At 49.0% G+C, this 24,822-nt stretch overlaps 1 protein-coding gene across 1 annotated transcript in view; it reads left to right on the top strand.

Annotated features, from left to right (window-relative positions):
* Positions 1-20,699, top strand: part of ZNF16 (zinc finger protein 16) — a 43,729-nt gene extending 23,030 nt beyond the window's left edge. The window contains exons 2-3 of the mRNA XM_055116165.2: positions 4,299-4,503; positions 18,519-20,699. Coding sequence (XP_054972140.1) covers positions 4,308-4,503; positions 18,519-20,344 — 2,022 coding nt within the window. The 5' untranslated portion in view covers positions 4,299-4,307 and the 3' untranslated portion in view covers positions 20,345-20,699. The remainder of the gene's footprint in view (positions 1-4,298; positions 4,504-18,518) is intronic.
* The last annotated feature ends 4,123 nt before the right edge of the window (positions 20,700-24,822 follow it).

Here is a 24,822-nt window from a genome sequence, read left to right as displayed (position 1 = left end):
AGCAGGACACAGGCCCAACAGCAGGACACAGGCCCCACAGCAGGACACAGGCCCACAGCAGGGTACAGGCCCACAGCAGGACATAGCCCCACAGCAGGACACAGGCCCACAGCAGGGTACAGTAAGGTACAGGCCCACAGCAGGGTACAGGCCCAACAGCAGGGCACAGCGCCACAGCAGGGCACAGGCCCACAGCAGGACACAGACCCACAGCACGGTACAGGCCCACAGTAGGACACAGGCCCAACAGCAGTACACAGGCCCCACAGCAGGACACAGGCCCAACAGCAGGACACAGGCCCACAGCAGGACACAGGCCCACAGCAGGACACAGGCCCCACAGCAGGACACAGGCCCACAGCAGGACACAGCCCCACAGCAGGACACAGCCCCTCAGCAGGACACAGGCCCAACAGCAGGACACAGGCCCACAGCAGGACACAGGCCCACAGCAGGACACAGGCCCCACAGCAGGACACACGCCCACAGTAGGATACAGGCCCACAGCAGGGTACAGGCCGACAGCAGCGTAGAGCACGGTACAGGCCCCACAGCAGGACACAGGCCCCACAGCAGGACACAGGCCTAACAGCAGGACACAGGCCCAACAGCAGGATACAGGCCCACAGCACGACACAGCCCCACAGCAGGACACAGGCCCAACAGCAGGACACAGGCCCACAGCAGGACACAGCCCCACAGCAGGACACAGGCCCAACAGCAGGACACAGGCCCACAGCAGGACACAGCCCCATAGCAGGACACAGGCCCACAGCAGGACACAGCCCCACAGCAGGACACAGGCCCACAGCAGGACACAGCCTCACAGCAGGACACAGGCCCACAGCAGGGTACAGGCCCACAGCAGGACATAGCCCCACAGCAGGACACAGGCCCACAGCAGGGTACAGTAGGGTACAGGCCCACAGCAGGGTACAGGCCCAACAGCAGGGCACAGCCCCACAGCAGGACACAGGCCCACAGCAGGACACAGACCCACAGCACGGTACAGGCCCACAGTAGGACACAGGCCCAACAGCAGTACACAGGCCCCACAGCAGGACACAGACCCAACAGCAGGATACAGGCCCACAGCAGGACACAGCCCCACAGCAGGAAACAGGCCCACAGCAGGACACAGGCCTACAGCAGGGTACAGGCCCACAGCAGCGTATAGCACGGTACAGGCCCCACAGCAGGACACAGGCCCACAGCAGGATACAGGCCCACAGCAGGACACAGGCCCAACAGCAGGACACAGGCCCAACAGCAGGATACAGGCCCACAGCAGGACACAGACCCACAGCACGGTACAGGCCCACAGTAGGACACAGGCCCAACAGCAGTACACAGGCCCCACAGCAGGACACAGGCCCCACAGCAGGACACAGACCCAACAGCAGGATACAGGCCCACAGCAGGACACAGCCCCACAGCAGGACACAGGCCCAACAGCAGGACACAGGCCCAACAGCAGGATACAGGCCCACAGCAGGACACAGCCCCACAGCAGGACACAGGCCCAACAGCAGGACACAGGCTCACAGCACGGTACAGGCCCACAGCAGGACACAGGCGCAACAGCAGTACACAGGCCCCACAGCAGGACACAGGCCCCACAGCAGGATACAGGCCCACAGCAGGACACAGCCCCACAGCAGGACACAGGCCCAACAGCAGGACACAGGCCCAACAGCACGATACAGGCCCAACAGCAGGACACAGGCCCACAGCAGGACACAGGCCCACAGCAGGACACAGGCCCAACAGCAGGACACAGGCCCAACAGCAGGACACAGGCCCACAGCAGGACAGAGGCCCACAGCAGGACACAGGCCCAACACCAGGACACAGCCCCGCAGCAGGACACAGGCCGACAGCAGGACACAGGCCCATAAGCAGGACACAGGCCCACAGCAGGACACAGGCCCAACAGTAGGACACAGGCCCACAGCAGGACACAGGCCCAACAGCAGGACACAGGCCCAACAGCAGGACACAGGCCCACAGCAGGACACAAACCCCACAGCAGGACATAGGCCCACAGGAGGACACAGGCCCACAGCAGGGTACAGTAGGGTACAGGCCCACAGCAGGACACAGGCCCAACAGCAGGACATAGGCCCACAGGAGGACACAGGCCCACAGCAGGGTACAGTAGGGTACAGGCCCACAGCAGGACACAGGCCCAACAGCAGGACACAGGCCCAACAGCAGGATACAGGCCCAACAGCAGGACACAGGCCCAACAGCAGGACACAGCCCCACAGCAGGACACAGGCCCACAGCAGGATACAGGCCCAACAGCAGGACACAGGCCCACAGCAGGACACAGACCCAACAGCAGGACACAGACCCAACAGGAGGACACACACCCAACAGCAGGATACAGACCCACAGCACGGTACAGGCCCACAGCAGGGTACAGTAGGGTACAGGCCCACAGCAGGACACAGCCCCACAGCAGGACACAGGCCCAACAGCAGGATACAAGCCCACAGCAGGACACAGCCCCACAGCAGGACACAGGCCCACAGCAGGACACAGGCCCAACAGCAGGACACAGGCCCACAGCAGGACACAGGCCCAACAGCAGCGTACAGCACGGTACAGGCCCACAGCAGGACACAGGCCCACAGCAGGACACAGGCCCACAGCAGGATACAGGCCCAACAGCAGGATACAGGCCCACAGCAGGATACAGGCCCACAGCAGGACACAGGCCCAATAGCAGGACACAGGCCCACAGCAGGACACAGGCCCAACAGCAGGACACAGGCCCACAGCAAGACACAGGCCCAACAGCAGGACACAGGCCCACAGCAAGACACAGGCCCAACAGCAGGATACAGGCCCACAGCAGAACACAGGCCCAACAGCAGGACACAAGCCCAACAGCAGGACACAAGCCCCACAGCAGGACATAGGCCCACAGGAGGACACAGGCCCACAGCAGGGTACAGTAGGGTACAGGCCCACAGCAGGACACAGGCCCAACAGCAGGACATAGGCCCACAGCAGGACACAGGCCCACTGCAGGGTACAGTAGGGTACAGGCCCACAGCAGGACACAGGCCCAACAGCAGGACACAGGCCCAACAGCAGGATACAAGCCCACAGCAGGACACAGCCCCACAGCAGGACACAGGCCCAACAGCAGGACACAGGCCCAACAGCAGGATACAGGCCCACAGCAGGACACAGCCCCACAGCAGGACACAGGCCCAACGGCAGGACACATGCCCACAGCAGGACACAGCCCCACAGCAGGACACAGGCCCGACAGCAGGACACAGGCCCACAGCAGGACACAGGCCCACAGCAGGACACAGGCCCAACGGCAGGACACAGGCCCAACGGTAGGACGCAGCCCCACAGCAGGACACAGGCCCAACAGCAGGATACAGGCCCCACAGCAGGACACAGGCCCAACAGCAGGATACAGGCCCACAGCAGGACACAGCCCCACAGCAGGACACAGGCCCACAGCAGGGTACAGGCCCACAGCAGGACACAGCCCCACAGCAGGATACAGGCCCGCAGCAGGGTACAGGCCCACAGCAGCGTACAGTAGGGTACAGGCCCACAGCAGGACACAGGCCCAACAGCAGGACACAGGCCCAACAGCAGGATACAGGCCCATAGCAGGACACAGCCCCACAGCAGGATACAGGCCCACAGCAGGACACAGCCCCACAGCAGGATACAGGCCCACAGCAGGACACAGCCCCACAGCAGGATACAGGCCCGCAGCAGGGTACAGGCCCCCAGCAGGGTACAGTAGGGTACAGGCCCACAGCAGGACACAGGCCCAACAGCAGGATACAGGCCCACAGCAGGACACAGCCTCACAGCAGGACACAGGCCCACAGCAGGACACAGGCCCAACAGCAGTATACAGACCCAACAGCAGTATACAGACCCACAGCACGGTACAGGCCCACAGCAGGACACAGGCCCAACAGCAGTACACAGGCCCCACAGCAGGATACAGACCCTGTGGGGGCTGCCTTCCTATCATGGCAGGTCTGGGCACCATGACCCACTTTACCTTAGGGTCAGCATCTTGCCCCTTTGTACCTGTAGCCCTGGCTTTTGAGTCTGTGTCTCCATGGCTGACTCCCTCTTTTTAGGTCCAAGATCAGGGAACATAGCATCAGCCCCTGAGACCTGGCAGCACCAGGCCCTCTTCAGGTCTTGGGCTGTAGGAGTGGAGGAAGAGACCCCGGCCTGATGGGAGGATGAATCCCTAGAGCTAGCCTGTCTGTAGACTCACCTGTGTTCTTGCCGGTTTTCAGGTCCTTGTCATGCCCAGCCTCAGAACTCGCCGTGAGGAGGCAGAGATGGAGCTCTCAGCTCCAGGACCATCCCCTTGGACCCCTGCACCCCAGGCCCGTGTGAGTGATGCTCCTGCTGTGACCCACCCTGGATCTGCAGCCTGTGGTACCCCCTGCTGTAGTGATACTGAGCTGGAAGCCATCTGCCCTCACTATCAGCAGCCAGGTACTTTAAGAACAGTTCTCCGCTGGTGCCCTTATTCTGGGGAAGTGATGTCCATGGAACCCTGTGCTTACCCCTAGGAGACATCTGTGTCATCACAGGTGGGGAGGGTGAGGGGGTACTCTGACTCAAGGAGCCAAGGCTGGATGTCAGCAAGGAAGTTAACCTAGCCTGGCCCCTGGCACCTTGAGCAGAACTGTGATTTCCCCACTTGACACAAAGAGGTATGACATGATGGCCACCAGCGTCCTTTGATTTGCCCTATACTCCTGACCCCTTCCCAATTCAACAAACAGGCTGGTGGCAGCCCTCTCCCCTCAGGACTCTACTCTGGTCCAGGGCTTTGTACTGTGGTTACCCATACAGTTGGCCATCTAAAGCCTAGGAAGAAAAGCTGAGGAGTTTCTTGTGGGGAAATAAAGGCATTCAAAAGCACCCTTGGCCCGGGTGTGGTGGCTCATACCTATAATCTGAGCACTTTGAGAGGCCAAGGCAGGAGGATTGTATGAGGCCAGGAGTTCAGGACCAGCCAGTATAACGTGGCAAGACCCTATCTCTACTAAAAAATTAAGAAAGGCTGGGTGTGATGACTCTCGCCTGTAATCCCAGCACTTTGGGAGGCCGAGGTGGGTGGATTGCTTGAGGCCAGGAGTTCGAGACAAGCATGGCTAACATGGTAAAACCCTGTCTCTACTAAAAGTACAAAAATTAGCCAGGTGTGGTGGCACATACCTGTAATCCCAGCTACTTGGAAGGGTGAAGCACAAGAATTGCTTGAACCTGGTAGGCAGGGGTTGCAGTGAGCTAAGATCATGCCACTGCACTCTAGCCTGGGCAACTGGAGTGAGGCTCTGTCTCAGAAAAAAATAAATAAATTTGAAAAAAAAAAAAAAGCACCTATATATTTTGGGGAATCCAGGAAGTCACATGCATGCCCAGGACTGGGTGTGTGCTCAGAAAAGACCTGTTAAGACCATAAGCTTTCTCAAGAACTTTGTCTAATCTCTAGGCTCAGTGAAGGCAGTCAACTCAGAAAGAGTTGTAAACAGTGTTTAAAAAGTACCCCAACACACAGTCAATCCACAAAGACTGGGAGAAGTGTTTTGTTTTGGTTTTTCTCTTGATAAAATCTCTGTCAAAACACTAGTTGAACACAAGCTAAAGAAAAAGACTTCAGTGACTGTACTCGACAAACAATAGTCTTTGCAAAAATAGTTTGGAAAAGTCACTAAATGAACATGTGACTCTAGTCTTCAACAATCAAAAACAGCAAAGCCTGGTGGGGGGATACCACGTTTTAATATTCAGTTGTGCAGTTTTTAACAAAGCAAAAATCATGAAGCATATAACGAAGCAAAAAAATATGTCCCATTCAAAGGAAAAAAGTAAACTGACAGAAAGTGTCCTGGAGAAAGCACAGACATTGGACTTAAGTAGACAAAAACTTCAAATCAACTGTCTCAAATATGCTCAGAGAGGTGAAAGAAACCATAGAGAACTAGGCTGGGCATGGTGGCTCACACCTGTAACCCAGCACCACGGTGGCTCACACCTGTCATCCCAGCACCACGGTGGCTCACGCCTGTAACCCAGCACCACGGTGGCTCACGCCTGTAACCTAGCACCACGGTGGCTCACACCTGTCATCCCAGCACCACGGTGGCTCACGCCTGTAACCCAGCACCACGGTGGCTCACACCTGTCATCCCAGCACCACGGTGGCTCACACCTGTCATCCCAGCACCACGGTGGCTCACGCCTGTCATCCCAGCACCACGGTGGCTCACGCCTGTCATCCCAGCACCACGGTGGCTCACGCCTGTCATCCCAGCACCACGGTGGCTCACGCCTGTAACCCAGCACCACGGTGGTTCACGCCTGTCATCCCAGCACCACGGTGGCTCACGCCTGTAACCCAGCACCACGGTGGCTCACACCTGTCATCCCAGCACCATGGTGGCTCACGCCTGTCATCCCAGCACCACGGTGGTTCACACCTGTCATCCCAGCACCACGGTGGCTCACGCCTGTAACCCAGCACCACGGTGGCTCACACCTGTCATCCCAGCACCACGGTGGCTCACGCCTGTAACCCAGCACCACGGTGGCTCACGCCTGTCATCCCAGCACCACGGTGGCTCACGCCTGTCATCCCAGCACCACGGTGGCTCACACCTGTCATCCCAGCACCACGGTGGCTCACGCCTGTAACCCAGCACCACGGTGGCTCACACCTGTCATCCCAGCACCACGGTGGCTCACGCCTGTCATCCCAGCACCACGGTGGCTCATGCCTGTCATCCCAGCACTTTGGGAGGCTGAGGCAGGCGGATCACGAGGTCAGGAGATCAAGACCATCCTGGCTAACATGGTGAAACCCCATCTCTACTAAAAATACAAATAAATTAGCTGGGCATGGTGGCGGGCACCTGTAGTCCCAGCTACTCTGAAGACTGAGGCAGGAGAATGGCATGAACCCAGGAGGCAGAGCTTGCAGTGAGCTGAGATCACACCACTGCACTCCAGCGTGGGTGACAGAGTGAGACTCCGTCTCAAGAAAAAAAAAAAGAAAAAAAGAAAAAAAAAACCATAGAGAACTAAAAGAACCAGGAAAATGATGTGCGAACAAAATGAAAATATCAATAAGAAATACAAATTGTAAAAGAAACATAGAAAGTCTGGAACTAAAAAATGAAGTGGAAATTTTGCTAGAGGGTTTCAGCAGTAGATTTGAGCAGGCAGAAAAATCGGGAAACTTGAAGATAGGATAATTGAAATCATTCAGTCTGAGGAGAAAAAAGATCTAAGAAAAGTGAACTTAATGGCTGGGCGTGGTGGTTCACGCCTGTCATCCCAGCACTTTGGGAGGCTGAGGCAAGCAGATCACTTGAGGTCAGGAGATCGAGAGCATCTTGGCCAACGTGGTGAAACCCTGTCTCTCCTAAAACTACAAAAATCAGCTAGGCGTGGTGATGCATGCCTGTAGTCCCAGCTACTCTGGAGGCTGAGGCAGGAGAATCGCTTGAACCCAGGAGGCGGAGGTTGCATTGAGCCGAAATCGTGCCACTGTACTCCAGCCTGGGTGATGGAGTGAGACTCTGTCTCAAAAAAAAAAGAAAAAAGAAAAGTGAACTTAATGGACCATGAGACACCATCAAGTAGACCAACATGCATAGTAGGGATGTTCAAGAAGGAAAAGAGTAGAGAAGGGGATGGAAAAAATATTTGAAGAAATAATGGCTGAGAGTATCCCCAATGTGATGAAAGACATGTCTACACACACAAGCAGTTCAACAAACTGAGTAGAGTCTATTTAAAGAGATCCACACCAGGTCTCTTTCTAATCAAACTGTTGAAATACAAGGAATCTTGAAAGCAGCAAGAGAGGAGACCTATCCCTGAACAAGGGGTTCTGGGTAAGATTTCTAGCCAGTTTTTCATCAGAACCCATGGAGGTCAGAAGGCAGTGGGACGGGTTAGTTAAACTGCTAAGAGGGGGAAAAAAACCTGTCAACTAAGAATTCTGTTATCTGGCAAAATTATTCTTCAAAATGAAGGAGAAATTAAAACATATCCAGGTAGATAAAAGCTGAGGAAGCTTGTTACAAAGAGACTGTCCCACAAGGAGTGCTTTTAAAGGGAGTCCTAAAGGTTGAAATGAAAGAACACTAGACGGGGACTCAAAGCCATACAAAAATAAAGACCTCCAGTAAAAGTAACTACACAGGTAAGCATAAAAGTTAGTATCCCTATATTTTGGTTTCTAAGTACACTTTGTATTAAGTTGGTGCAAAATTAATTGTGGTTTTTGCCATTACATATTTCCTAAGTGATCTAAAGAACAAATGCATAAAAGGTCTGCATTATAAGTCTATGTTTTTTACCCCACTATGTATAAAGATGTAATCTGTGATGACAACAACATAAGGGGGGTAACATCTGTAGAGAAGCAGAGATTTTGTGTTACTGAGACTAAACTGGTATCAGTTGTTTTAGGATGTTAGAACGTTCATTGCAATCATCATGGTAATCAGTAAGAAAATATCTTAAAAATGGGCTTGACGCAGTGGCTCACAGCTGTAATCGCAGCACTTTGGGAGGCCAAGGCAGGCAGATCACCTGAGGTCAGGAGTTCGAGACCAGCCTGGCCAACATGGTGAAACCCTGTCTCTACTGAAAATACAAAAATTAGCTGGGCATGGTGGTGGGCACCTGTAATCCCAGCTACTCAGGAGGCTGAAGCAGGAGAATTGCTTGAACCCAGGAGGCAGAGGTTGAACTCAGGCAGAGGCATGAGATTGTGCCACTGCATTCCAGCCTGGGTGACAGAGCAAAACTCCACCTCAAAAAAAAATCTTAAAAATGGGCCAGGCATGGTGGCTCACGCCTGTAATCCCAGCACTTTGGGAGGCTGAGGCGGGCAGATCACAAGGTCAGGAGATCGAGACCATCACGGCTAACACAGTGAAACCCCGTCTCTACTAAAAATACAAAAAAATTAGCCAGGCATGGTGGTGGGCACCTGTAGTCCCAGCTACTTGGGAGGCTGAGGCAGGAGAATGGCGTGAACCCAGGAGACGGAGCTTGCAATGAGCCAAGATCGCGCCACTGCACTCCAGCCTGGGAGACAGAGCGAGACTCCGTCTCAAAAAAAAAAAAAAAAATCTTAAAAATGGACACAAGAGGCCAGGCGCGGTGGCTCACGCCTGTAATCCCAGCACTTTGGGGGCTGAGGTGGGCAGATCATGAGGTCAGGAGATTGAGACCATCCTGGCTAACACAGTGAAACCCCATCTCTACTAAAAATACAAAAAATTAGCCGGGCACGATGGCACCCAGCTGTAGTCCCAGCTACTTGGGAGTCTGAGGCAGGAGAATCCCTTGAACCTGGGAGGCAGAGGTTGCAGTAAGCTGAGACCATGCCACTGCACTCCAGCCTGGGTGACAGCGAGACTGTCTCAAAAAAAAAAAAATGGACACAAGAAGTAAGGCAAGAATTAAAATGGTACACTACAAAAAAGGTAATACATAAGAATACAGCAGTAGAGGAACTGAGAAACAAAAAGGTAAAAGATTTATCAAAAATAAATAAAATGGCAGAAGTCCTTCCTTTTCAGTAATTACATGTGAAGTCTCCAGTCAAAAGGCAAATATTGACAGAATGTGTAAGAAAGCATGGTCCAACTATATGCCACAAGAGGCTTTAGATTCAAAGACACAATAAGTTTAAAGTGAAAGGTGGAAAAATATTCCATGCAGAGAATAACCAAAAGACAGTTGGGGTGACTATACCAATATTAGACAAAATAGATGACAAATAAGGACAGTATGTATTTATAAAAGGGCAGAGTCATCAAGAAGATATGGCAATTATAAGCAGATGCACATCAAAAAAAAGAGCTCCAAACTGTCTGAAACAGACATAGACAGATTGGAAGGGAGAAATAGCTCTATAGTCATAGAGACTTCAGTACTCCACTTTGAAAAGTGGATAGAACATCTCAACAGAAGATCATTAAGGAAACAGGGGATTTGAATAGCGTTATAAACTGACTAGACCTAATGGACATCACTGTGATCTAAACGTGCCCCTCCCCCAACCACTCCCCTCTCCATTCACATCTTGAAATCTAATCTGCAGTGTGTTGTTATTAAGAGGTGGGGCCTTTGGGAGGTGACTGGGTCATGAGAGCAGAGCCCTGTGAATGGCATTATCTCCTTATAAGAGGCCTGAGGGAGCTTGTTAGCTTCTTTTCTTGCCCTTCTACCATGTGAATACACATAGAAGACAATACCTAGGAGGAACCAGCTCTCATCAGGCAGTGAATCCACTGGCGCCTTGATCTTGAACTTCCCAGCCTCCAGAACTGTGAGCAATAAATTTCTGTTGTTTATAAATTACCCAGTCTAATGTATCTTGTTACAGTAGCCCAAATGGGCTAAGACAGAAGTATATAAAATACTCCATTCAGAAAGAAGATATACATTCTTCTCAAGTGTACATGTAACACAAACCATATGTTAGACCACAAAACAAGTCTCAATAAATTTAAAAAGATTGGAATTACACAAAGTGTCTTCTCTGACCAGCAACAGCGGGGAAACTGGAAAGTTTACAAATGTATAGAAATAAAACAACCAATGGATCAAAGATGAAATCAGACAGTTAGACAATACCTGCAGATGAATGAAAACACAACATACCAAAACTTATGGGATGCAGTGAGGGCAATGTCAAAAGGGAAATTTATAGCAGCAAACACCCTTGTTGAAAAGGAAGAGAGAGGCCAGGTGTGATTGGGAGGCTGAGGTGGGTGGATCGCTTAAGCCCAGAAGTTCGAGACCAGCCTGGGCAACATGGTTGAGACCCCGTCTCTACTAAGAATACAGAAAATTAGCTGGGCGTGGTTGCTTGTGCTTGTAGTCCTAGTTACTTGGGAGGCTGAGGTAGGAAGATCACCTAAGCTTAGGAAGTTGAGGCTGCAGTGAGCTGAGATCATGCCACTGCATTCCAGCCTGAGCAATGAGAGTGAGACCCTGTCTCAAAAAAAAAAAAAAAAAAGGAAAGAAAAATATAAGTCAGATTTAAAAGTATAAATCTTTTAAAGGACTATAAAAGAAGAGCAAATAAAATCCAAAGCTAGCAGCAGGAAGAAAAAAGAAGGATTAGAACAGTGTTAAATGAAATAGAGTAGAAAATAGAATCAACAAAATCAAACGTTGCTTTTGTGAAAAGATAAAGTTGATAAACCTTTACTTAGATTGATTAAATAAAAAGACACAAATAACTAAAATCAGAAGTGGAAGTGGGAACATTACTAGTGACTTTTTATTTTTATTTACAAAAATAAAAAATATTGTGACTAATTGTACACCAACAAATTAGATAACCCAGATGAAAGGGACAAATCAATAGAAACACACAAATTCCTAAAACTGACTCAAGCATAGGTAGAAAATCAGAACAGACCTCTAACAGAGATTGAGTTAGTAATAAAAACTCCCAATAAAATAAAGTCCAGGACCACAATGGCTTTTTTTTTTTTTTTGAAACGGAGTCTCACTCTGTTCCTCAGGCTGGAGTGCAGTGGCACAATCTCAGTTCACTGTGACCTCTGCCACCTGGGTTCAAGCAATTCTCCTGTCTCAGCCTCCTGAGTAGCTGGGACTACAGGCACGTGCCACTATGCCCAGCTAATTTTTTGTATTTTTAGTAGAGACCGTGTTCCCCAGGCTGGTCTCAAACTCCTGAGCTCAGGCAATCCACCCGCCTCGGCCTCCCAGAGTGCTAGGATTACAGACTGAGCAACCGCGCCTGGCCCACAATGGATTTAAAGGTGAATTTAATGAATTAATACCAAACCTTCGCAAACTCTTGCAGAGGAGGAGAGAACACTTCCTAATTCTACAAGGTCAACATTACACTGATTCCAAAGCCAGACAAAGATATGGCTTGAAGACAAGAAAGGAAAATTACAAACCAATATCCTTTATGGCTAGAGATATAAAACTCCCAACAAAGAAATAGAAAACTGAATCCAATAGCATATGACCAAGTGGGATTTAACCCAGGATATAAGGGTGGTTCAACATAAGAAAACCTAGTGTTGTAATTCATCACATTAATAGAACGAAGGAGAAAAACTATGATCATCTCAATTTATGCAAATAAAACATTTGACAAAATCTAACACTTCCACAGTTAAAAAAAAAAGCATTCATAAAACTTGTAATAGAAGGGGACCTCCTGAACATGATAAAGGGCATTTGTGAAAACCCTCAAGCTGACATCATACACAGTAGTGAAGAACAAAACTTTTCCCCTAAGGTCAGTAACAAGACACACATGCCACTCTGCAGCCTTGTATTGCAAGTTCTAACCAGAGCAGTTAGTCAAGAAAAAGAAGTAAAAGACATCCAGTTGGGAAATGAAGTAAAATTCTTTTTCCATAAGATGTGACTCCGTATATATGAAATCCCAGAGAATCCACAAAAAAAGCTACTAGAGGTAATAAACAAACCCAGCAAAGTTGCAGCAACTGATCAACACACAAAATCAGTTGTTTCTGTATACCAGCCATGAACAGTGTGAAAAGGAAATTAAGGAAGGAATTCCATATACAATAGCATCAATAGGAAAAATTAAAACCTAGGACTAAATTTGACCAAGGAGATTTAAGACTTGTTCACTGAAAACTGCAAAATATTGTGGAAAGGAATTAAAGAAATCACAAATAAATAGAAGGCATCATGTGTTCATGAATTGGAAGACAATATTAATCATCAAAACTACCTAGAGTGTTCTACAGATTCAACGCCATTCCTATCAAAATTACAATGGCCATTTTTTGCAGAAACAAAAGACAATCCTCAAATTCATATGAAGTTACAAAGAGCCCTGGGTAGCCAAAACAATCATGAAAAATAACGTCAGAGGACTTAGACTTTCCACTTTCAAAACTTGCTACAAAGCTGCAGTAATCAAAACAATGTGGTACTGGCACAAAGACATACAGACTAGTGGAATCAGATTGAGAGTCCAGAAATAAACACATACATATGTGGCAGGTGGATTTTCAACAAGGGTACCAAGTCCTTTCAATCAATGAGAAAAGATAGCCCTTCTGCAAATGGTGCTGGGACAAGTAGATATCCAAATGTAAAAGAATGAAGTTGGGGCCAGATGTGGTGGCTCATGCCTGTAATCCCAGCACTTTGGGAGTCCAAGGTGAGAGGATCGCTTGAGGCCAGGAGTTTGAGACCAGCATGGGCAACATAGCAAGACTCTGTCTCTACAAAAAAATACAAAAAAAAAAAATAGCCAGGTGTGTTGGTGCCTACTCCAGGGGTGCTGAGGCAGGAGGATCACTTGAGCCCAACAGCTCAAGGCTACAGTCAGCTGTGATCACCACTGCACTCCAGCTTGAACAGCAAAGCAAGACCCTGTCCCAAAAAATGAGTGAAGGTGAACCCCTACCTTATGCCATATACAAAAATTAACTCCAAATAGATCAACAAGCTAAATATAAGAGCTAACAACTCTAAAATTCTTAGAAGAAAGTGTAGGGGTAAATCTTCCTAATCTTGGATTTGGCAGTGGATTCCTAGATATGGCACCAAAGCATGAGCAACAAAAGAAAAAAATAAATAAATTGGACTTCATCAAAATTTAAAACTTGAATATCAAAATATTATCAAGAAAGTGAAAAGAAGCCAGGTGTGGTGGCTCAGCCTGTTATCCCAGCATTTTGGGAGGCCAAGGCAGGCAGATCACCTGATGTCAGGAGTTTCAGACCAGCCTGGCCAATATGGCGAAACCCCATCTCTGCTAAAACTACAAAAATTAGCTGGGCATGGTGGCATATGCCCGTAGTTCCAGCTACTCTGGAGGCTTTTGCTTGAACCCAGGAGGCAGAGGTTGCAGTGAGCCAAGATCGCACCAGTGTACTCCAGCCTGGGTGACAGAGCAAGACTCTGTCTCAAAAAAAAAAAAAAAAGAGAGAGAGAAAGAAAGTGAAAAAAGCATCCTGCAGAATGGGGGGACATCTGCAAATCATATTTTTTATAAGGGTGTAGTATGTAGAATATATAAAGAAGTCTTAATTCTCAAAAACAAAACACAAGCAACCAAATTTAAAAATGGGCAAAGGCTGGGCACGGTGGCTCACAACTGCAGTCCCAGAACTTTGGGAGGCCAAGGCAGGTGGATCACTTGAGGTCAGGAGTTCAAGACCATGCTGGCCAACGTGATGAAACCCTGTCTCTACTAAAAATACAAAACTTAGCCGGGAGTGGTGGCATGCACCTGTAATCCCAGCTACTCAGGAGGCGGAGGTTGCAGTGAGCCGAGATCATGCCACTGCACTCCAGCCTGGGTGACAAAGCAAGACTCTGTCTCATAAATAAATAAATAAAGGGCAAAGAACTTGAATAAACATTTCTCCAAAGAAAACATATGAATGGCTAACAAGCAAAAGAAAAGATGCTTAACATCATTAGTCATTAGAGAAATGCAGATCAAAACCATAATGAGATTACTATTTCACATTCATTAGGATGTCTATAATCAAAAAACCAAAAGATAAAAGAGGATGTGGAGAAACTGGTATCCTCATACATCGCTGGCTGGAATGTAAAATGGCATAACTACTCTGAAAAACAATTTGGTGGTTCCTCAAAAGTTTGAACATAGTACTACTCCTAGATATATACTCAAAATACTTGAAGACACATACTCAAGTACATGCATATCATGTTCACAGCAGTAGTATTCATGATAGCCAAAAGGTACAAACAGCCCAGATGTCTGTCAATGGATGAATGATTAATTGTGGTGTCTACATACAAATGAATATAATTTAGCCATGAAAAGGAAGCACTGCTACACGTGGATAAACCTCTGAGATGTGCCGAGTGAAAGAAGCCAGACGCAAAAGGTCACATACTATATAATTCCATTTGTACAAAATATCCAGAATAGGTAAATTCGTAGACACAGAATACAGATGAGTGGTTGCCAGGGCCTGGAGGGAGAGGAAGATGGGGATAAACTGCTTAATGGGTAAGAGGTTTTACTTTGGAGTGATGGGAATGTTTTGAAAATAGAGGTGGTGGTTGCATAACATTATAGATGTACTAAATGCCTCTGTTTGTTTTAGAATGATTTTATGTTATGTTAATTTCACCTCAGTAAATTTTTAAATCAAATGAAAACAACTTGCTGTAGGAGACGAAGAAGTAAGGAGCACCCCATCTGAGTGTGAGGTGCCTCTGGGGTTTGTTCAACACACAGCCCAGCCGAGGCTCTGAGGGAGGTCGTGGTGCAGCCACTGATGCGTCACAGCCACACGTGGCATTCACACAAGCATGGTTTATGACTTGGGTAATTATCCAAGCTGTTCCACAAACCTGGAGGTCACTCATCGTAAAAGTCTTTAATCATAAAGATGTGTTTCCTCTTCACAAAAGGTGTGTTTTGTTCTGGAAGGGTTCAGAGTCCTTGTCCTTTTTTCCAACTGGGTGTCAGAGTACAGTGTAAGCAACTGTATTTGCTTTCAAATCTTTTTCTTCACCTTTAAGCCCAAATTTTACTGACTTTTTAAAAAGATTTTCTTTGGCCGGGCATGGTGGCTCACACCTGTAATCCCAGCAGTCTGGGAGGCCGAGGCGGGTAGATCACCTGAGGTCAGGAGTTCGAGACCAGCCTGACCAACACAGAGAAACCCTGTCTCTACTAAAAATACAACAAAATTTAGCAGGGCATGGTGGCACATCCTTGTAATCCCAGCTACTCGGGAGGCTGAGGTAGGAGAATCACTTGAACCCAGGAGGCAGAGGTTGTGGTGAGCTGAGATGGCACCATTGCACTCGAGCCTGGGCTATAAGAGCCAAACTCTGTCTCCAAAAAAAAAATTTTTCTTAAAGGAAAATAAAATTTTTTATTTTATATTTCCTTTCTGTAGAGGAACTCATTTTTTCCCCACAATTCTTATATTACAGAGAAGAATTACATTGAATTTAATCAGTCCAAAAAGTGATCTCTCACCCTTCTCACCTACAGAATTCACCTTTAGTTCCTGTCTCAATAAAAGACTTTGATCTATCTAAACAGTGGCTCGGACTAGACAACCCGTTCCGCATGGTCGCCATCTCCTCATCCACACCAGTGACATCTCATCTCAGCCAGAGGTCACCAAATACAGCTAGTGGGCTGGTTTTTATGTCCTGCAAGCTAAGAATGGTCTTGAGGTGTTTTTTAAGGGTTTTAAAAACAACAAAGAAGACCATATGGCAGAGATCATACAGCCGTAACACCTAACACAGCTCCTCTCTGACCCTTCACAGAAGTACCTTCCTGACTCCTGTCTGTGTTGTTGCCAGAGCCTTCTTCATCCTTCCTTGGGTCACTTCTCCACACAGCCAGAAGAGGGCAAGGGTCTCCCAAGTCAGGGTCTTGGCAGGGGTGGAGGATGGGGGACAGCGAGTCTGTCAGGGCTGAAGACTTCTGTTCAGACCTCACCTGTCCCAGCAGCCCCCATTCCTCATTGCTCCTGGGAGCCCAGCAGCATGTAGATGCCACATTTCCCAGACACCCTCTGGAGCCAGGGCTGGGGCTTCTGACATGGAGAGCTGAAGCTCATGGGGGACATTGGGGAATCCCCTGCAGCCCATGTGGAGTGTATAACAGCAGGCCTGCCAAAGGGCAGCAGGGTGGTAAAGAAAGGCACCCACATCTGTGTGCTGGCACGTAGGGCAGCTCTGTGGGAGAGGAGAGGCCTGATCCCAGACTCCAGGAAGCAGGGAGCTGCAAGAGAGTGTTCTGGCTGAAAGTGGCACAGCACGATGTGTCTGCACCACAGGTGTCCTGTGACCCAACATGAAGTGTCACCAAGAGACACGTGGGTGCAGTGGGTAGAGGGGCAAGTCCCAGGAGGGTCGTGGTGAGAGCTGGGCCGGTTTGGATCTTCGTTGACACCACAGCTCCTTGGGAACAGGCAATTCCAGACTGGAGGTGGAAATGGAATGCTGTTATGGCAGATTCTGGAAGTCCCAGACAGGGAGAGGCAGGGAGGGAGCAGAGTGGACGCCGCAAGGTGGGAGGGGCATTGGAGGGGCATCCTTCACACCCACTCAGCACTACCGACTACAGCTAGACCAGAGGTCTTCCACTTTGGGGGATGCAGTCCTGTTTCAGGGAGTGATCCAGGCTGTGGGTGACAGCCAGGGTGGGGGCGAGGAAAGTAGGTGGGGTGCTGGCATTTATGATCAGGGAAGGGCTCTCCAGCAAGGCCTGTGCAAGGGAAGTGGGTAGCACGAGGGCCATGTGGAGAGTGCTCTGGGCAAGGCAGACCCAAAGGTGGACACATCTGCCCTGCTCAGAGTATAGCAGGAGCAGAGGTAGAGGTGGGGTCTAGGAGGGCCCAGGAGGCACTGAGAGGATGTTTGAGTGCATGACGGTGCTAGGTCCGATGTCACCAGGCTGTGGGCAGGAGGGGAGGTTGGGGGCCAGGGAGGCTGCTCAGCATCCAGGTGGCAGTGTGGCCTGGGATGTCAGTTTGAATGAGAGACTTGTGACATCTTCATTTGAGTAAGGGACACAGGGACATGAGGGTTTCTTTGTTCTGCAGGTGTGAAAAGGGGAGAGGGAGATGCTGAGGCCTTTTCTGGCAGACACGGAGCTTTGTGTGCATTTCTGTCTGCAGAAAGATGACGCACATTGTTACGAGGCCAGAAGTCATCAGCAAACACCAGTCAGAATTGTGGGTTTTCAGAGGTACAGGTGGCTTTGACAGGACACAGCAGTCTCTAAAGGGTCCTCTGTTGAACAGGATGGAATCTGACATTCCACACAGGTCCCTGCCGCACAGGAGTGGTTGAATGATGCCTCCATGCAACTCAACTTACCAGGCCCTGAGAGCCAGCTGGGTTTCTTCTCTGTGTACAACGGGGTCTCTCTCCACACTAGTGACTCCTAAGACCAAGCTCAGTGCCATCAGCATGCACTGACAGAACTGGAGATAGGCTGGTAAGGCTCACACCTGGCAGTGTGGACAGAAAAAAGGGTGAAATATGTAACAGTGTAAGGAGTGGTGTGAGACGTTTTTCTGGTACAGGTGGGAGAAGTGAGAAGCACCTGGATTTGGGCTGCACTCTGAGGTAGAGCTGACAGGACTTGCCAGTGGTTTGGTGTGGGTGTCGAGGAAGAGGGGAGTCAAGGGACAGCCAGGATTTTGGCCTGAGCCAGAAGGTAGACCGCAGTAACGTTTGCTGAGATGTGGAGTCCCAGGGAGGGTGGGTCCGTGGTCATCAAGAGCTCTCACTCATCTGCAGCCCCATGCAGCCTAGTCACCCAGTGCTCCTCCCACCCCTCCCTGATGCCCTCTGATCTGGACTGCCACCCCAGAGGGTCCCCTGCTCCCCTTGCCTCCTCCACAGTTAGTGGGTGCAACTGTGACTGTCTATGTTCCTGCTCCTGCTGCAGCACTGCCTTCCAAGTGATATTCTATTTATTGTTTCAGATTGTGACACCAGGACTGAAGACAAGGAGTTTCTTCACAAGGAAGACATTCATGAAGATTTGGAATCACAGGCAGAAATATCAGAAAACTATGCTGGTGATGTTTTCCAGGTACCCAAGCTTGGAGATCTGTGTGATGATGTATCAGAAAGAGACTGGCGAGTCCCCGAAGGCAGGAGGCTGCCACAGTCCCTCTCCCAGGAGGGGGACTTCACACCAGCTGCCATGGGGCTCCTTAGGGGCCCCTTAGGGGAGAAAGATCTGGACTGTAACGGTTTTGACAGTCGCTTCAGTCTGAGCCCAAACCTGATGGCATGTCAGGAAATCCCTACAGAAGAGAGGCCACATCCATATGACATGGGTGGCCAGAGTTTCCAGCACAGTGTGGACCTAACTGGTCATGAGGGGGTTCCCACAGCTGAAAGTCCACTCATATGTAATGAGTGTGGGAAAACCTTCCGAGGAAATCCTGACCTTATTCAGCGTCAAATAGTCCACACTGGGGAGGCTTCCTTTATGTGTGATGATTGTGGGAAAACCTTCAGCCAGAACTCAGTTCTTAAAAACCGTCATCGATCTCATATGAGTGAGAAAGCCTTCCGAGGGCACTCAGACTTTTCTAGGCATCAGAGTCACCACAGCAGTGAGAGGCCTTATACGTGTACTGAATGTGGAAAAGCCTTCAGCCAGAACTCGAGCCTTAAAAAGCACCAAAAGTCTCACATGAGTGAGAAGCCCTATGAATGCAATGAATGTGGGAAGGCTTTTAGGCGGAGCTCAAACCTCATCCAACATCAAAGGATCCATTCTGGGGAGAAACCGTATGTGTGCAGTGAGTGTGGGAAGGCCTTCAGGCGAAGCTCAAACCTCATCAAACACCACAGGACTCACACAGGAGAGAAGCCTTTTGAGTGTGGCGAGTGTGGGAAAGCCTTCAGCCAGAGTGCACACCTGAGGAAGCACCAGAGGGTCCACACTGGAGAGAAGCCTTATGAGTGTAATGATTGTGGCAAGCCCTTCAGTCGGGTCTCCAACCTCATTAAGCACCACAGGGTTCACACTGGAGAGAAGCCCTATAAGTGCAGTGACTGTGGGAAAGCGTTTAGTCAGAGCTCCAGCCTTATTCAGCATCGGCGAATTCACACTGGAGAAAAGCCTCACGTGTGTAATGTATGTGGAAAAGCCTTTAGTTATAGCTCAGTGCTCCGAAAGCACCAGATCATCCACACGGGAGAGAAGCCGTACAGATGCAGTGTCTGTGGGAAGGCCTTCAGCCACAGCTCAGCCCTCATTCAGCACCAGGGCGTGCACACAGGCGACAAGCCCTACGCCTGCCACGAGTGTGGGAAGACCTTTGGTCGCAGCTCCAACCTCATCCTTCACCAGCGAGTCCACACTGGAGAGAAGCCCTATGAATGTACTGAATGTGGAAAAACCTTCAGCCAGAGCTCAACCCTCATTCAGCATCAGAGGATTCATAATGGGCTGAAGCCCCACGAATGTAACCAGTGCGGTAAAGCCTTCAACCGAAGCTCAAATCTCATTCACCACCAGAAAGTTCATACTGGGGAAAAACCCTACACCTGTGTTGAATGTGGTAAGGGCTTCAGCCAGAGCTCACACCTCATTCAGCATCAGATAATCCACACTGGCGAGCGCCCCTACAAATGCAGTGAGTGTGGGAAAGCCTTCAGTCAGCGTTCTGTCCTCATCCAGCACCAGAGGATTCACACTGGGGTGAAGCCCTACGACTGTGCTGCTTGTGGGAAAGCCTTCAGCCAGCGATCAAAGTTGATCAAACACCAGTTGATTCACACCAGGGAATAGGCTGTTGGGCTGGCAGGAGTGAAACTGAGCATAGTTTCCTCTCCAGCTCCTCTGTGGCCATTGTCTCAGCCTCTGCCACTTCCCAGACCGAAAGCCTGGACTCAGCTCACTGCCTACATCCAGTGGCCACATAGCCTGGGACCCTCCTTTGAAACATCCTTTACAGGCTCCCTTCTCACTGCCACTGCTCTTGCCTCTTGTGATGTCTTGGGTTTGGGCTTGTTTTTACAGCTTGTGAACGGACTGCACGTTTGTTACAAGGGAGAAGATTATGGAGGCTGCATATTCATGAATAGAGTTTATTATTATAACCAAAAGTTACCAAAAAAGTAAAGTGACATTTGGTTTGAGATAACCATAGTAGTTTTTTTGATTGGTAATGAGTTGTGTGGGGTGAATTCTTTGTCACTGGCTGTAATTGATATTTTAGGTAAGTCAAGAGTTTTTCAGGTCCAATTGCTCTGTCATCTTCCCCAGAAGTGGTACCTACTCATCACCACCAATTCCCTGCCCTTCTTTGTCCCTCCTGTTCCAAAATTTGAACCCAAGGCTCCCCCACCACCCTACTTTTCCTTATACAGATCTGCAATCTGAGGTCAGCTTTCTCCTCTCACTGGTCTGCTGTGACTTAGGCCCCCATATCCTGTTCTGGGCTGCTGCACAGTTCCACATGGCTGTTCCAGCTTCTAGTTTCTGGGCCACAGAGGAAGCTCTCTCCATGCACCTCATTTTCATGCCCATGAGCTTCCAGGCTGTTTTTTCCACCTAGTAAGTGCCCTGCCTTGAGGGCCTAGCTCACTTACCCCCATCCTTAGTTCTCAGAGCTGTGCTCCTGTTCCCTGAGCAAGGAGAAAGCCCAGATGCTGAGAGGCCCCTCCCTGCTGGCCAGCAGGTCTGGCGGTGTCAGGACACAGTTTCATGGAAAACCTAGCCCTGACCTGTTTTAGATAAAAGTTTTGTTGGAACACAGCTATGCCCATTTGTTTACAGATAGCTGTGGCAGCTTCTGTACCACAGAATCGAGCAGTTGTGATAGATTCCATATGGTGCACAAAGCCAAAGTATTTACTTCTGGTCCTTGATAGGAAAGTTTGCTGACCCTGCCTTAGGATGCTCCCTGTGACCTAAGTTGCCTCTTGGGACTCAAGAGTTCTTGCAGGAGTTAAAGTGTGTTTTGTGACCAAGGGACTATTCTGTACTGTGGAGTGGTTGGCGTGTGCAGGTGGGTGATTGCTGCAGATTTCCCACAGCCACAGAGCATCCATCCTCTTTACCACTCCCCAACACACAGTACGCCCTCTGGAGAGACGCAAGACCTAAGTGTTGACTGAGTTCTTACTGCAGTTAAGAGTTTTGTGAAGACTGAATAAAATGGTATGTGTAAGTGTTTTATTTTATTTTTTTTGAGATGGAGTTTCGCTATGTCACCCAGGCTGGAGTGCAATGGCGCCATCTCAGCTCACTGCAACCTCCACCTCCCGGGTTCGAGTGATTCTCCTGCCTCAGCCTCCCAAGTAGCTGGGACTGCAGGTGCCCACCACCATACCCAACTACTTTTTGTATTTTTAGTAGAGACAGGATTTCACCATGTTGGCCAGGCTGGTCTCAATCTCTTGACCTCGTGATCCACCCGCCTCAGCCTTGCAAAGTGCTGGGATTACAGGCGTGAGCTGCCATGCCCGGCCGTGTAAAGTATTTTTAACTGTACCTAGTCCTTGGCAATCTCTGCTAGGCATTACTAACATTAACCAAAAATTAGTATCTCACAGAAACACTAAGAGAGCTGATGAAATAGACTGGAGTCCGAGATTCCAGGAAAGAATCCAGAATCATCCCATGGAGCTCCCCTGCCAAGGGAACTGCTGACTACTTAGGAATCCCACGGCTCTGCTGTGACCTAGGTGAGCATGCGGAAGTCCAATTTTCCTATTTAACTCTGCTTTAAGTCTCATGCAGACAGATCTGAGCACTTGAACCAATTCTTATTCTCCACCAGCAGCAAGGGAGGCCAGGAAGTGTCGATGGTGGCTTCTGTGTTGGAAAGGCTGCAGAGAGCTTCTAAAACATGAGGTTCTATGAGATTTTGAATAGTCATAAATGATATATGTCCACTATAAGCTACGTTTTTGTAGTTTTTAAATTGTGAAATAATTTCCCACACAAAAGTATTATGAGTACCGTAAAGAACACCCAAATATCTTCACTCAAATTCCCCAGTTAGCATTTTGCCACGTTTGCCATATCATCATCTTCTCCCTCGCAGTAGATGACTTTTGCCCTGAGACTAAGTTGCAGATGTGATGCACCTTACCCCTAAATACATCAGCACGTGCTTCCTAAGAACAAGGGTGCTGTCTTTCGTGACCACAGTATTCGCTGGAAAATGAATTGGGTTTTTTTGAGGCAGGGTCTTGCTCACCCTGGCTGGAATGCAGTGGTGCAGTCACAGCACACTGCAGCCTCAACCTCCTGGGCTCAAGCAACCCTGCCACCTCAGCCTCCTGAGTAGCTGGGACCACAGGTGTGTGCCACCACCCCCGGGGAGGTTACTTTTGTTTTTTGTAAAGATGGGATCTTTCTATGTTGCGCAGGCTGGTCTTGAACTCCTGGCCTCAAGTGATCCAACCAAAGTGCTGGGATTATAGACATGAGCTATTGTGCCTGGCCAGAAAGTGAGTGTTGGTGACATGCTCTAATCTATAAACCTTGTAAAAGTGCTGGGATTGTAGACATGAGCTATTGTGCCTGGCCAGAAAGTGAGTGTTGGTGACATGCTATAATCTATAAACCATATTAATGTTTTGCCAGTTGTCCTGGTAATGCCCTTTATAGATTTCTTTTTTTTGAGATGGAGTTTTACTCTTGTTGCCCAGGCTGGAGTGCAATGGCGTGATCTCGGCTCACTGCAACCTCCGCCTCCCGAGTTCAAGTGATTCTTCTGTCTCAGCCTCCCAAGTGGCTGGGATTACAGGCATGCACCACCACGTCCAGCTAATTTGTATTTTTTTTAGTAGAGACAGGGTTTCTCCATGTTGGTCAGGCTGGTCTCAAACACCCAACCTCAGGTGATCCACCTGCCTTGGCCTCTGAAAATGCTGGGATTATAGGCATGAGCCACTGCACCCAGCCTATAGAAATTAAAAAAAAGAAAAATTTCCTGGCTGAGGATCCAGTCTGAGATCACCCATATGTAGTTGTCATGTCCTTCCATCTGGAGTACTTCTTTAGTCTCTTTTTCCTTTTTTTGAGACAGAATCTCGCTCTGTTGCCCAGCCTGGAGTGCAGGGGTGTGATCTCGGCTCACTGCAACCTCCACCTCTCGGGTTCAAGCAATTCTCATGCCTCAGCCTCCTGAGTAGCTGGGACTACAGGTGCATGCCACCATGACTGGCTAATTTTTTTATTTTATTTATTTATTTTGTGTGTGTGTGTGATTTTCAGTAGAGACAGGGTTTCACCAAGTTGTCCAGGCTGGTCTCGAACTCTTGACCTCAAGTGATCCTCCCACCTCAGCCTCCCAAATTGCTGGGATTACAGGCATGAGCCACCATGCCCGGCCAGTCTCTTGTCTTTCAAAGATAAATATTGCCATCTTGGAAGAGCATGAGGCAGTTATTCTGTAGAGTGTACTTCACCTTGGGTTTGTCCAGTGTTTCCTGATGATTTTGCCAGGAACCATGGAAGAGATGTGCCCTTGGTATGTCGTATCAGGAGGTCCATGATGGGTTTTTTGGTCCCTTCAGGTGATGTGATCTTCATCACTTGGTTAAGACTGTGACTGCCAGGCTTCCCCATAGTAAAGGCCCAGCTGTGGAGTAAGTTCTTTTCCCAGAAGCCCAGTGCCTTTCTGTGAAGAATAGTTTTTAGAAAACAAGATCTGGGTGTTAGGTGTGCTCACTGTCATGAGGGTGTCACTGCTTCTGGGCCCTCTCAGCAGGGAGCTAGAAAATAAATGTGTGTGTATCTATGTAAACACACCATCTTGTATCAATTTCCATAGCCATCAATGTATTTAAAACCATGAATTCATTCCAGTGCCACCAATTCCAGTCCAGTACCACAGGGTTCAATCTAGCCTTCCCTTTCTCCATACGTGTAGCCCCCAACACCCCCTTTTTTTAAAACAAAAATATGGTCCCTGTTATCCTCAGTATATTTACACAATAAGATTTTCTCGATCTTGGAATATACGAAAAGTAGTTTTTGAATTGCTGATCCATAACCACTGTGTAACAACAACCTATTCATGGTCCAATATCTGTCTGCTGGCTTTTGCACTTTGATTTGAGGCTATATAGTCAAAATACTGCACCCAAAAGATACTTGAGTCTTGGTTTTGTCTTGGTTTTTTTCTCTTTCATGGTGGCTGTGTTATTCACATGCAACAATTAGTTGTATTTGTTTTTGTTGTGTTCCTTATTAGTGGTTTCCCTCATCCTTGTTGATTTCCTTTTTATATAGGTAAGTGATCTCCCTTT

This window comes from Pan paniscus, chromosome 7 (genome assembly GCF_029289425.2).
Source record: "Pan paniscus chromosome 7, NHGRI_mPanPan1-v2.0_pri, whole genome shotgun sequence".
Classification (NCBI taxonomy): domain Eukaryota; kingdom Metazoa; phylum Chordata; class Mammalia; order Primates; family Hominidae; genus Pan; species Pan paniscus.
This window is presented reverse-complemented; position numbering and strand designations above follow the sequence as displayed.